Genomic DNA, 14,173 nt, shown 5'->3' on the forward strand with positions numbered 1-14,173 from the left:
ATTCTTTTGCAAGTAGCTGCAAGTTTCAACTCATCTCGTCGTGAATCTTTGGTGTAAACTCGCCTTAAACAAACACCCCCCAAGAACACCTCAACGCCCCCCTTTCAAAAATATTGCTTCCAGCGCCCCCCGACGTTCTCTGAACGCCCCCTGGGGGGCGGTACCGCCCCCGTTGAGAAACACTACAGTATGTGCTCCTCACTCCTCATCTGTCTCTTTACTGTAAAAAAAAGATCCAATCCAATAGTAATCCAGTGAGTTATATTTAATCAAAAGTTATATTTCTATATATTTCACTACCTATATCACTATATTACTACAACCTAATAGTGAGCTACTTTGGTTTGTTTGTTACGTATGGAAACTTAACTTTAAGCATAACTCATTTTAAGAAGTAAATTATTTAACCTGTGATGTCCTTCTGTTAGGAAGCTGATATTTTCAATGCCACATCAAAGATCACCATGAAAAGCCTAATCCATTCTGAATGGCTGGAGGAGTCTACCAGCATAATAAAATATACAGAGGCACAAATTAAAAATTAAATTTTTAAACATTTTCTCACTTTTAAGGGAAACAATATCTTAAGTTGAAAATAATGTTTAATGTGAAGAGAATTAGTTAGAATATATATATAAAAATATAAAAAATATATATATATATAGCATATATATATATATATATATATATATATTTATATAAAAGAGAATTAGGCTACGTTCACACTGCAAGTCTTAGTGCTCAATTCGGATTTATTGCTCAGATCCGATTTTTTTGTTTGGCTGTCAGATTCCAGTGTGAACTGGTCACGGTCCTGAACTGACCCGCATGCGCAAAAGAACAATAACAAAGACATCACACGCGCCACGCTGTCGTACGGAAGTAAACATGGAGGCCACTGAAGTCAGCGTTTACGGTTTCATTTATAAGTTGATGTGCAGTGGAAGCCAGCGAATTCGTGAGCAGATGACAACGAGGACGAGGATGAGGAGAAAGAGAGACAAATTTTTAATTATGGCTTTTTGTGGAGCAATGGCTGCTACTTCTGTACGGAGGTGTGTGTGGATGCGGAGTCGGAGCCAGGAGTGGTGGGATCGTGACGTGAATGGCTTCACTGAAACAGATTTCATCCAAAATTTTACCCCAAATACTTATGAGGTCTAACACCTCACTGTCCCTCCACTGACTACCTCCATCGCAGCTGTCTTCTATGTTTGTATTCACCGAGTGACTCCCGCCAGCGCAGAATTGTGACGAATGTCGATCTAGAGTGACGTAAAAGACACATGAATTCCGATATGACTGTTCAGACTGAGGTCGCATTGCAAAAAATCAGACCTGTATCTGATTTAGGACCACATATGAAAGTGGCCCAAATCAGAATTGAAAAGATCAGATTCCATGTGATTTGTGCTGTTCACACTGTTATAAATAAAACAGATCTGAGTCACATATGAGCAAAAAAAATTTGGGATTTGGGCCACTTCTGCCTGCAGTCTGAACGTAGCCATAGAGAGCATGCACCAGCGATTCCTCAATAATGGCACTTTGTTGCTGACTTGGCTCTTCTGGACCCAAAAAACTTCAGCCAAGTAACATCTTATGCCAGTGGTTTCCCAGAGGCAGCACTCCAAGAGTTACATTTGATGACAGAGCAATGGTGGCCAATTTACAGATCGAGCTCATCAGTCTGGCAGGACAGTGGAATAGGTTGAAGACATCTGTATTTGAGGAATACACAACCAGGACAACAGAGGTTGGGCCAGAGGGTGCCGAAGATGAGGTGGAGATGGTGAGCAAAAAGTGCTCATCTTGCAAGGACTGCCCATTGTGTTGCTACCGTGTTCTTAGGCAGTACAACCTCCTGACAGATGCATACCACATCCTTGGCCTTGCATACAGGTTCCTGCTTACCCTGTCCGTCACACAGGTAGCGTGCGAGCGAAGCTTTTCTACACTGAAATTCATCAAGAACAGGCTCAGGAGCTCTCTCTCTCAACAGCACCTGGAGGCTTTTATGCTCATGGCTACTCAGCAAGATGTTTTGAAGATGCTGGATAGTGACATGATTATAGATGGTGTTGCAGAGAAAAGTGAGCTGCTGCAGAAATTACTAATTCAGTGAGGTAAGAATATGTTTACATTATTAATAATAATATTATTGTTGTTATCATTACTATGTGACTTGCCTACTCACCAATCTTTACACTAATAAATGACTGATTATTGCAGACTATTAAACTAACATTAAAAATATTACACATTTGTTATAATCAAGGCCTCGGGTGAAAGGATGTTGTGTCAGGATCACTTCAATAATGTGTACATATGTATTTTGTTGTCTCTCACCCATAGGCCACCCTATTTGTTCCAGAGGGGACTCCCTGTGATTTCTCCAACCTTGCTGCCAGTGTCAAAATCAACAACTTAAAGCCAGCCTCCTCCATTTAAAAGCAACACATACATGTGCATGAGTACTGTAGACTGTTATGCCATACATTTTCCATGCATCTTGCATCCCTAGGACCAGTAAAGAGAGGTGAGTGAGTGAGTGAGTGAGTGAGTGGGTTTCTGCAGCGATAAACAAAAAAGTGTACAAGTCACAAGCTTGAGAGTTTGTGTATTGGTTTGTGTATTGGTCATTTTACCTATTTTTTGGTGCAGATAGAAATTGTTGTTCATATCTTTTCAAATAAAATTTCTATTGAAATGGCCTGTAGAGCGGCTTTTTGTTGCCCTCTAGTGGTTGATTTTGGGTATAGGCTGTATCATTTTATTCCATGTGTCTAGCCTGGCTCCAGCGAAAACAAGTGAGTTGGTGGGTCCAGATTTTATTGCATCAATGATCTATTAATATTAAAATCACAGATGCATGGTCCGTACAGCCACTAGGCTTGTATCTTACATGTACACTATACTAGTTATTTGTTGTACTCAAGGGCTCAGGTGAGGTGATTATACTTTACTTGAGGAGAGCTAGATAGGTGTTTCTAGTTTTGAAAATGTATTTTAATGGCTCGTTTCGTGATGTACTTGTATAAAATTCTCAAGAATGCAGGAATAAAGGTCTCTAAAGACCCAGACCCCCCGACAAATGCTTTGTCCGGAGAGTGGGCTGACCAGGGACAAATTCCCGGGCCATTTTTTTTGCCCCAGTCCGCCCCTGGCTCTCCCCAAAAAATAGACTTGAAGCATAAAAAGACGCTGCAGGTCGCAGTGACGCGCGTGGGTCGGAACTGGAACGCGCGCCTGTGCGCGGCCGGTGTAAACAGCAGCATTGATTAAAATGGGAGTGTTTCTGTTCCGAGAGACAGACGACTAAAAAACGCGGCTGAGTCACGTCCAGTGTAGATATTTAATGCATATAAATGATTAAAGCTTAATTTCTTCCACAGTTCCCCCCTTTGATCCTGTAAAGCAGGGGTGAGGGGCCACATTGGAAGGACCTCTAGTGGATAAATTAGTAACTACACTATGAGTTGAAAATGTTTTTTTTGATTGACTATTTGACTTGATCAGCACGCGGGCCAGACCAAACCATTAATCGGGCTGGATCCGGCCCGCAGGCCGTATGTTTTGCATCCCTGCTGTAAAGGATCACTACTCAGAGTTGTACTACTGCACATGTAAACAGTTAAAGGCAATAGGAGCTTTAAACCTTACTGAGGGATGGGAACACAACCAAAAATACACAACATCAATAACGTATGGTCACAGCACTTGTGTGCGGGGAGGGAATGTGAGGGAGTGAGGTAAGCTAGCAGCATCTGTCCACACAGAATGTTCTTTAAGGATCTGGACACAAAGAATCAAACATTGAATGCCAGAACGTACTGCTACGTTTTGTTGCAGGCACTTAGGAGCATAAAAAATGAAAGAGATAACATGGAGGAGTACATAATGTGGAATGCAGAGTGAAACCAAGTTGAAACTGTTAATTAAAGCATAGGTATGGAAATTTCTCTCACACAAGGGGATACCAGTCAACCAACCTGTCCAGTATGTCCTGTGAGTTCTGTCCATCAGCCAAAGGGCTGATATCAGTAATCTGAAAAGAAAGGCTGAATGCCTATCCAGGACATAACGTTCCACACTGGCCAAACATCTTTTTCTACTGTTGACAAGGGAAGAGTAAAAGACACAGTGGTAACTATACTAACCACATATTTAGGACAAAAACCCACAGGATGACTGAAAGAGGGAAAAATCCTGAATGAGGCTATACATACTATAAGTAATCAAATACACCCATGTGATCATTAGTGAAGTACATTTAAAAGCATCCATGTAAAACTTTATCAACCAACATACTTAATAAGTCTATCATGTCTGTAGTAACACTTAGTCAGGAGTTTACAACCCTCAACCCTTCCCTACAAAGGCCAGAAAACTGTATCTCATAATCCAATTGGTGAAATTACACGAAATTCGGTACACATGGTCTAAGACCATGTCCTAGTCAAAATCTGAAGATTGTTCGTCATTAGTGAAAGTGGGCGTGGCCTATGACGTTTTGGCTTATATCTCAAACAGAATTTCAACAATCGCTATGACTTGGTAATCATGTTCCAACCCTTATGTGGAACATGCACACTAATTTCCATACAGATTCAACCAGATTTTGCCTAACAGCAGCATTTTGAGTGTACAGCTTAACACAATAAAGCCAATACGAAGTTGGATATTGACACCATTTAACTTGCTATTACATTCTTCAGTATCAGAACTTGATAGCTTGGGGCCTGATGGCTCAACAGCCTAATATAACAAAACTGAGAGTAATCTTAATGCAAACTTCCACGTTTCAGCTCTGGCTGCTGTACTGGCATGAACCCAGCCATCGCCGCTAGCGGCTATATTTAATTAGTTACATTTATTATTGAGTGTTTAAAAAATAGTTAAGGTACATACCCTTTATTATTGGGGAGAATCCCTAGAGGATTATATCCATTCATTTTGGAGTGTTTAGGAGTAATAGTAATATAATTAACTGGTTAACTTTATTAATTTGTGATATAAAAATAGTTACGGCATGCAAGCTTTATTATTATGAAGATTAGCCCAGAAGGAAAAAATTTACTATTTGGCGAAATAAAAAGAGTTGGGACATACAACCAATATAATTGGGAAGATTAACCCTGGAGTCGTATTGTGTGATTATTGAATGGCTTTTTATTACATTTGATTTAATGGGGCCTTTGAGGATTGGGGAATTTCGGGGATATACCCTTGCTGTCGCCCCCGACAGCATCCTAGTTCTTCATGATATCAGCGACGTACCCGTATGCATATACAAAATTATGTGTTATATTAAAAAAAGAATGAGGAAGGAGCACTTCTTGGATCTGAGGTAGAACACGGCAAAAACAGGTGCTCAGGTGTTGGCAGGTACAATACTGTAGTGAGGCAGCTTTGTTTTCCAGCAGCGGCATGTCGCTGTGCTGTTGCGTGTTGTGTGGTCCTCGGGTCCTGTAGTCCTGTGGTCCGGTAATCCTGTCCTGCGCCGCCCGACGAAGCCGTGATTCCCCGTGGAGTCGGACGGCGCCACAAGCTCAGACCCCGGGGGAGTTGAGTACTTTGTACACGTTCTAATATGGTCCTGTCTTTGTCTTATTGTTACTCAGATGCAGTTTTAGCGGTTTTAAGTTGCGTGGGGAGCCTGTAGGGGAAAAGCTGCAAGGGGAGTCAGCTATTGCTCCTGGGGTGGAGGGGGCGCGGTTTCTTCCAATTTAGCTCACGGGCTAGTTAAGCTTGTAGTGAAGTTTGGAGTGCAGTGGTGTGCTGTGCATTAGCATGTTGTGTGGCAGTGGTTAAGCTAGTCGATTTTATATCTAGCTCTTTTGTAGTGGTGTCCATAAACTTTCAGGGAGACCCTGCTGTGCTCAGGCCCGATATGCCATACCTGCCCTCCTGGTAACATATCCTCATCTTGCTCCCCGTGCCTTATGGCTTGAACATGAAATAAAGTGGATTTTGTATTAATTTCCTGTTTCCTGTGTGGGATTACTTAAAGCCTCTGACACTGGACCATACCGGTTCCTCCCAGGTGGTGTCAGCATTTAGTTGCTCTTATTTTAATACCTTAGAAAATATACTAGGGATATTCCTTGCCAGTCACGTAGAAACATATGAGAAAAATTAATATTTTCAAAACTAAAGTTGATATCAAAAATCCGAAAAGACAACTTGTAGAGCTTGGTCCATAGATGCTACAGCCTGATTTTGGTGGTGATCGGTCAAACGGTATAGGAGGAGATGTTAAAAATGTGTTTTTCAAAATATCTCAAAAACTTTCCAGGCAGACCTTGAGGGTCCAAACTGCAAAATTGTAGGGTTAGCGCACCTGCATATATGTACCAAGTTTTGTGTAAATCGGACAAATGGTGTACGAGTTATGGCCTTTAAAGTAAAACCTTTAGTTATAGCGCCGCCTTCAGGACGATTGGGTAAATATTGGTTGAGCTAGTAATGGGTCATAGTATCTGTCATTGGGCCAAATTTGATGTCTCTGTGATGTACCAACTCACGGGAATTTGCACCAATGCGGATGAACAATAATAAACCAGCACAAAAACAATAGGGTTTCAGCCCTACGGGCTTGAACCCCTAGATTTAGATTTTTTATTAGGAATTTAAAAGCACAACAACTCAAAGGAGTATCATGACACAAAATCCCAGAGGATAGCACTTAAAAGCATTACTAAAAACACTTATTTCCAAAGTGGTCCTCGATGGAAACAAACACAATACATGGAAACAAACAATTCGATGGAAACAAACAAAATTATAGGATAAACCTACTAGTCCCCCTTGCAACCCCTCGCCCATGGTTCAAACTCCCTCCTTAAACGTGACCCATCAACACTCCCCACAAAGCCGCCTTAACTTTTGTTTTAAAAATTGCCTTTGTTTGGCTTTGTTTAATATGCAGGGGCAGGTTGTTCCATAAGGAGATCCCAGTATAGAAAAATGAGCTTCCTGCTATTTTACCTTTAACACGAGGAACACTGCATGACATAATGCTTGCTCTTGTGTTACAATTATGTTGGCTTCCAACCATATCAATTTGACAGTTCATATATTCTGGGGCCCTTTTGTGAATTATATCAAACATATGGTTAAGTTTCAGTTGTTTAACTCGATCTTCAACAGGTAATAATCCAACTTCCTTCATTTCTACAGGTCCTATATGTGCCCTGGGAGGAGCATTGAGCATGAATTCCCCAAAGAAAAACCACGGCACTCCGTCTGCAGGTACAAAAATGTAAAAAGCCTTTATTATAATTAGTCTAGTAGGGAGGTGGGGTCCCCATGCACCCCACTGATATATTTTTCTAACTTACTTTTTTGTAATCCTCAAGGTGTCTAGTAAACAAATTTTCATGTTCCCAACTACTAAATATTGTCCCAAGGGTCCATTTGGCGGCCGTCTTTGCAGCCATCTTGGATTTCCAATGAAAATTGAAAATTGACATAACTTTTGAACTAGACATCATACAAATGACCCCATTTGTGTAATTTTGGCATGAGGAATTGATTGAGAGTGTTATTGTCATGATTTTAACAAGTTTGGTATATTAAAACTCAAAAAATAAGAAAAAAGTCTGTATAATTTACACTCAAAATATTGCAAAATATCTGTCTACATATATACCAAACTATACGATCCACGCGAACTCTGGAATCAACTAAAATTGACAGTGATTTGGGAAAAATAACAAAATATGAGTTAAATAAGTCAAAATAACAAGGAAAATGTTCCACTACTACTTTAATCTTGCATGACAGAACAAGCTACAGAAGCGGTAAGCAATGTTATTTTTTTCATCGTGCTGCTGTATATTTAGTCATCATCATTAAGGCTGCATGGTACTTGGGATGGCTCTGTAGCTTCTTCAGGGGTCCGACCTTGCCTTTGCCCTTGAAGGTACTCGTTACATCTTCCCCAGTGAACACATACAGGCCAATTATTGTGGTGCAGTAGTCAGCATCAATTGATTCTGCCAGTTCACTGACGTTCACAATCTGGCGATGCTTTCCAGTCCCAATATTGAGGTAGATGGTAAGTGGAATGGATTGGGCATGGTGCAGGAGGATAAAGAAAATATCGGTGTCTGGCGTCCTCACCACAGCTGACTTGTACCCCAGCTTAGCAGCATACCTGAGGTAGAGAACAACCCGGGTGTCTGTCTCCTCCTGGTTTGACGCCAGCTCATGGATCTCACATGTGGTCACCTGAAACACGTTATTGTGTGAGTTGTGATTATATATTAGGGCTCCATTTTTTTATTATCAGTTTCTCATGTCTGACCGACCTCAGACAAGATTTTCCCCCTACCTTACAAATTGTCAAATTAAAAAGCATATGGTGAGAAAGGCTCACAGGTGCATCATATAAATTTCAATATACTCACATTGCCATCAGATGAGTCCAGCTGATACGCTTTGCCCTCCACCACTGCCACCGCTGTCCCACATTTCTCGAGCCGAGATGCAGATGCCTTGCTCCCTCACACCTGTAATAGTAGTTGACAGAGTTGTCTTATTCTCCTCATTTGCCAGGAATAGTTTGAAGTCACTCGGCTTCCTTGTTGCAGGTCCACCTATGATATACCGCTGGGAGAAGCCACGGTGCAATCTCTCCTGAGCCTCCTGAGTCAGCATGGTACGAATCAGTTGAGAAGACAAAATTCTTCTTAGCCACCATCTGATCTAGAACCTGGAGGCAAATTCCCTCAAACGTTGGGTGGGAGGTGACCACATGTGAGATCCATGAGCTGGTGTCAAACCAGAAGGAGACAGACACCCGGGTTGTTCTCTACCTCAGGTATGCTGCTAAGCTGGGGTACAAGTCAGCTGTGGTGAGGACAACAGACACCAATATTTTCTTTATCCTCCTGCACCATGCCCAATCCATTCCACTTACCATCTACCTCGATATCGGGACTGGAAAGCATCGCCAGATTGTGAACGTCAGTGAACTGGCAGAATCAAAAGGAGCTGACTACTGCACCACAATAATTGGCCTGTATGTGTTCACTGGGTAAGATGTAACAAGTACCTTCAAGGGCAAAGGCAAGGTCGGACCCCTGAAGAAGCTACAGAGCCATCCCAAGTACCATGCAGCCTTCAGGTGAGAGTGTTTTCTTTATATGACATTTTCAGTAGCATTTCATGGCAATCAAGTAATTGCTGAATATAGGTACTAGTACAGCATGATTTTGTAATGTACCAATGTCTTTTTTTTTTTAGAAAACTTGGTGATGAGTGGTCAGTAGAGCCAGAGGTGATGGATGATATTGAAGCATTCACGTGTCTGATGTATGGCCAAGCCCGGGAGAAGTCTGTTAATGCTGTACGTAGCATCATGCTGAAGAAGATGGTGGGGGAGGATGAGGAACTGACAACCAAATCTAAGGTGGATCTCTCCCGGCTCCCACCTTGCAGAGACAACCTTGTCCCGCACATCGGCCGTGTGAACCACCGCCTTGCCATCTACAAGCGAGCTGACAAATCAATCTTCTGGTGCCCCAAGCCCTATGATCCTGGACAAGGCTGGGAGAAGACTGAAGAGGGTATCTTGGAACCAGTGTCGTCTTGTGGCCCTATCCTCCCCCTTTCCCTCATTGACTTGCTAGAGAAAACTGCTGAGGAGGTGGAGGAGGGTGAAGAAGAGGAAGAGGAGCAAGAGATTGACTATGAGCTTCTTAATGATGATGACTAAATATACAGCAGCACGATGAAAAAAATAACATTGCTTACTGCTTCTGTAGCTTGTTCTGTCATGCAAGATTAAACTAGTAGTGGAACATTTTCCTTGTTATTTTGACTTATTTAACTCATATTTTGTTATTTTTCCCAAATCACTGTCAATTTTAGTTGATTCCAGAGTTCGCGTGGATCGTATAGTTTGGTGTATATGTAGACAGATATTTTGCAAGATTTTGAGTGTAAATTATACAGACTTTTTTCTTATTTTTTGAGTTTTAATATACCAAACTTGTTAAAATCATGACAATAACACTCTCAATCAATTCCTCATGCCAAAATTACACAGAAAAATGGGGTCATTTGTCTCTGTATGATGTCTAGTTCAAAAGTTATGTCGATTTTCAATTTTCGGCGGAAATCCAAGATGGCCGCAAAGATGGCCGCAAAACGGACCCTTGGGACAATATTTAGAGTTGGGAACATGAAAATTTGTTTACTAGACACCTTGAGGATTACAAAAAAGTAAGTCAGAAAAATATATCAATGGGGTGCATGGGGACCCCACCTTCCTACTAGACTAAATGGCTACATATTAAAAACAGCGACTAACGCGTATCGACCAAGAACTGGCCTTCGTCAGAGTCAAAGTGCTAAGGAGCACACAAAAAACAGCCTAAATATATAGACAAAAGTAAACAATCATGATTGGATAATTGACATCATGCAACACAATCCACCTGGCCCCACTCTGGCATCACAATGGCCTCACAAAGCAATCGGCGTGGAATCCCGAATGCTATGAGAAAAAAAATACATATAAATATCCACTAAAGAAGTCAGTCTATAACCATAATCCACACAAATAAACAACCCAAGTCAAATTATGCAAACCCACATAGACAAATGGGAGTCCAAATGCTATGAGCAAGAAAGGAAAAAATATATATATATATGTGTGTAACAATACACATAATGCCTAATGGTAATAATATGAAGCAGTCAATCTACAAACATAATCAACAAGATAAAGAAGCCTACCAAGTCAAATTCTGCAAACCCACATAAACAAATGGGAGTCCAAATGCCATGAGAAAGAAAGATAATTAATGATAAAATGACATACATGATGCTGCCTAGTGGTCATAAGAGGAAGACAGTCTACAACCATGATCAAACAGATAAACATACCAGTCAAATGCTGGAAACCCACCAAAACAGATGGGAGTCCAAATACTATGAGAAAGAAAGGGAAAAAAAATATTAGAAATAAAATAACATAAACCCATGATGCTGCCTAGTGGTCATAATATGTAAAAACATGTCTACAACCATAATCAACAAGATAAACGTACCAACAAACAAATGGGAGCCCCCCAATAAAGTATCCTACTACAAAAAAGGAGAATAGTCAATCTCATCATTCAAACCCGGGTACATATTGGCTCTTAATGTTACAATCCACGCTGTAACAATTTTTTCAGTCGGTCACCACCTCTGATAGAGTTGCTCACCACCTCAATGATAGTGGCTCTTAGCGAGGCAGGGCTGCCATGGCCAGCCTGTTGGTAATGTACTGCCATAGGATAGGATGGCATTACATTTACAGGAGAGTTCTTGGTCGATACGCGTTAGTCGCTGTTTTTAATATGTAGCCATTATAATAAAGGCTTTTTACATTTTTGTACCTGCAGACGGAGTTCTGTGGTTTTTTCTTTGGGGAATTCATGCCTTTATTTTTTCTCATATGTTTCTACATGACTGGCAAGGAATATCCCTAGTATATTTTCTAAGGTATGTGTTATATTATTTGGGTGTTGGGCTTATTCCTAAGACCTCTCACTACATTAGGAGTGGTCTAGACACAGTTTTCAGTTACAGCCCATCCTATGCTGGACTCTTTTTAGGTAAATGGGAAAATGACTTTGTACTGGACCTATGCACCACTTTGACTGCATTATCTGGTAGGGGAGTTACATTGATGATGTATGCCTTTTCTGGTCCAGTTCACAAGTGGAGCTCATGAATACCTTAAGTCAATTCTATGTTATTATTGATTTATTCAATTTTATCTTATTATGGGTTTATCCATGAAGATTTACCATAACTAGGCAGGTACTAGTTTACCATTCAAGGTAAATCCTGGGTAAGCAATAGTAACGCTGACTGTACTGTGTTCATAGTTTATTGCTATAAGGTACAGAGGCTATATTTAAAGTATAAGAAATAAGCTATTGTGGTACCAATATAAATTGAAGTTTACATTAATTAAGGGTTAGTTAATGCTTAATGAGCATTAACTAACCCTTAATTAACAGTTAACTAATGTGTCTGGTAATCATTTACTAATGATTCATGGTTCATGTTAACTAAGGTATTAATTTATACATTATTTAATAGTCATCTTTACAAATTATTAAATAATGTATAAATTAATACCTTAGTTAACATGAACACCATTAGTAAATTACACATTAGTTAACTGTTAATTAATTATTTAATTAATAATTAATTATATTATTGCTTATTAAGCATTAACTAACCCTTATTAAGCATTAACGAACCCTTATTAAGCATTAACTAACCCTTAACTTAGTGTACCCTTATTGTAAAGTGTTACCGAAACATTGTTATTGTTTTGATACAAAAGACTAAAGGAAAAGACAAAGTGAAAAGAAAATAAGATGATTTATGATCTAAATAAAAGAGTTGATGAGCAGTACTGAGGAACAACAACTAACTCTCCTGTCTTCATTTTCCCATGTTCTCCCTGTTAAAAACAGGTTCCCCATTATTATTATTATCTGTTTATGGGACCCCAACTCCTTGGGACCTGTAATAAATACATCCATAAATACAAAACAAAATTTTATTACATTTTTATTTTTTCAAATGTTTTTAAATAATCCAAGCGTACCTCCAAATATTCAAATTAATAAAGTATAACTATTGTAAATGCCCTTTTATTTCATATTACGCAAAAAAAAAAACTTGATAGATATGAAATATTTAAAATACATAGTGCAGATCCCAGACCTCTGTTCAATTATACCAAACCTTCCAAAGTTCCAAGACCTCTGGAGACTTCAGAGATAAGACAAACATGTATACAGAAGAGGTAACATGAAACTGCAAACTGAATAATGAAACTGGTACAAACTTAAGTTAGGAGTGAAGTTATTTTTCTCACGGTACAAGACATGTTCATCAGGACCCAAATTCAGGTCAGTCAGTTGATCAGTCAGTCAAATAGCGCTCCCAGGTGACGTCAGGTGGCGTCACCTCCTAAAGAGTACAACAGGTGGTGACATCACCATGGCACCAAAGAGCAGCCAATAGCAGATGACCAGTTCAGTACCCTACTTTTCACCATTAGATATCAGTCTTCACCACAGATTTGGGTTTGGGGTTTAGTTACTCTTTAAGTTTGGCCAATGCTAATGACACTAATGGCCATGACACTAATGAAGAATGCAATATTTGTGCACCAAGGTAAAAAATATAAACAAATGATCCTTTAATTTATTGTTATCGAGGTAAATGCGGCAATATATCCTAATATGGATTTCAGGTCATATCGCCCAGCCCTAAATACATCCCATACTGACTCATAACATGTCGGGACAATGGGCTGACAAAGGTTTCATCTCTGTTTCATTTGGATGTTCTGTATGCTTCTGGCGGCATTTCTTATCAGTGGGGTCAGTGACAGGATGCCACAGGACAGACAGACGCTGTGAAGGACAGAAAAAAAGACAAACACCAAATGACAATCAGGTCAAATCACACAGATTTGGTTGTTACAGAATATTGCAAAAGTAAAGCAGAACAAGCTCAGACGGGGGCTAATATTGCACCTACCTGACGGGGGCTACCCTCAGTGAGGCAGAACTTGCCGACCCCCCAGATGGGCACTACGACTATGGAGGAGAGGGCCATGGCCCAGCCCAGATGGTAGGCCCAGTCCGGGTACTTACGACCCCCGCTGGATGTCAGGGGCTGGTAGTCCAGAAATGAGCAGATGATGCAAACCTTGAAGGAGAGCAGAGGAAAAAACTAGAAGCCATGTGGACTAGCATGCTTTACCCCTTTGGTATGAAAAGACTGATCAGATTTCTGAAAAGTCTCATTGAGCTTGTGTCATACCCCAGCTGTGTGTCCCTGTGAAACTTCCTTCTGTCCCTGCCCTAACTGTAACCTGTATACTGCCTGTATGACAAGATGTGTGATACTGCTGATGAAGACATGATGATATGAAGTGTTTTGCTTTAAAATATGTTACACACCATTTGGAAAAAAAACAACACCTAATCTTACAAAATGACTTTTGTCATGTCACTGTTGTCATGGGACAAATTCTTCATATAGTTTATTAAAGATCCAGTGCAATGATTTCAACTCAGTATTCAAAGTTTGAACACAATGAGCATCATTTTTTTCAGTTTTTGATGGTTAGATGGTACAA

The 14,173-nt window shown here is 40.2% G+C and overlaps 3 protein-coding genes across 3 annotated transcripts in view; 1 reads left to right on the top strand and 2 right to left on the bottom strand.

Annotated features, from left to right (window-relative positions):
- The window catches only part of LOC139911915 (primary amine oxidase, liver isozyme), a 291,900-nt gene that overhangs the window by 207,314 nt on the left and 70,413 nt on the right, over positions 1-14,173 (top strand). The window lies entirely within an intron of this gene.
- Positions 1-14,173, bottom strand: part of LOC139911912 (proteasome activator complex subunit 3-like) — a 237,036-nt gene that overhangs the window by 125,996 nt on the left and 96,867 nt on the right. The gene's annotated exons all lie outside the window — the stretch shown is intronic.
- LOC139911910 (sodium- and chloride-dependent GABA transporter 2-like) overlaps positions 13,317-14,173 on the bottom strand; it is a 36,865-nt gene continuing 36,008 nt past the window's right edge. The window contains exons 13-14 of the mRNA XM_078284412.1: positions 13,570-13,740; positions 13,317-13,442 (exon numbers count right to left, since the gene is read on the bottom strand). Coding sequence (XP_078140538.1) covers positions 13,317-13,442; positions 13,570-13,740 — 297 coding nt within the window. The remainder of the gene's footprint in view (positions 13,443-13,569; positions 13,741-14,173) is intronic.

This window comes from Centroberyx gerrardi, chromosome 7 (assembly GCF_048128805.1).
Source record: "Centroberyx gerrardi isolate f3 chromosome 7, fCenGer3.hap1.cur.20231027, whole genome shotgun sequence".
Lineage (NCBI taxonomy): Eukaryota > Metazoa > Chordata > Actinopteri > Beryciformes > Berycidae > Centroberyx > Centroberyx gerrardi.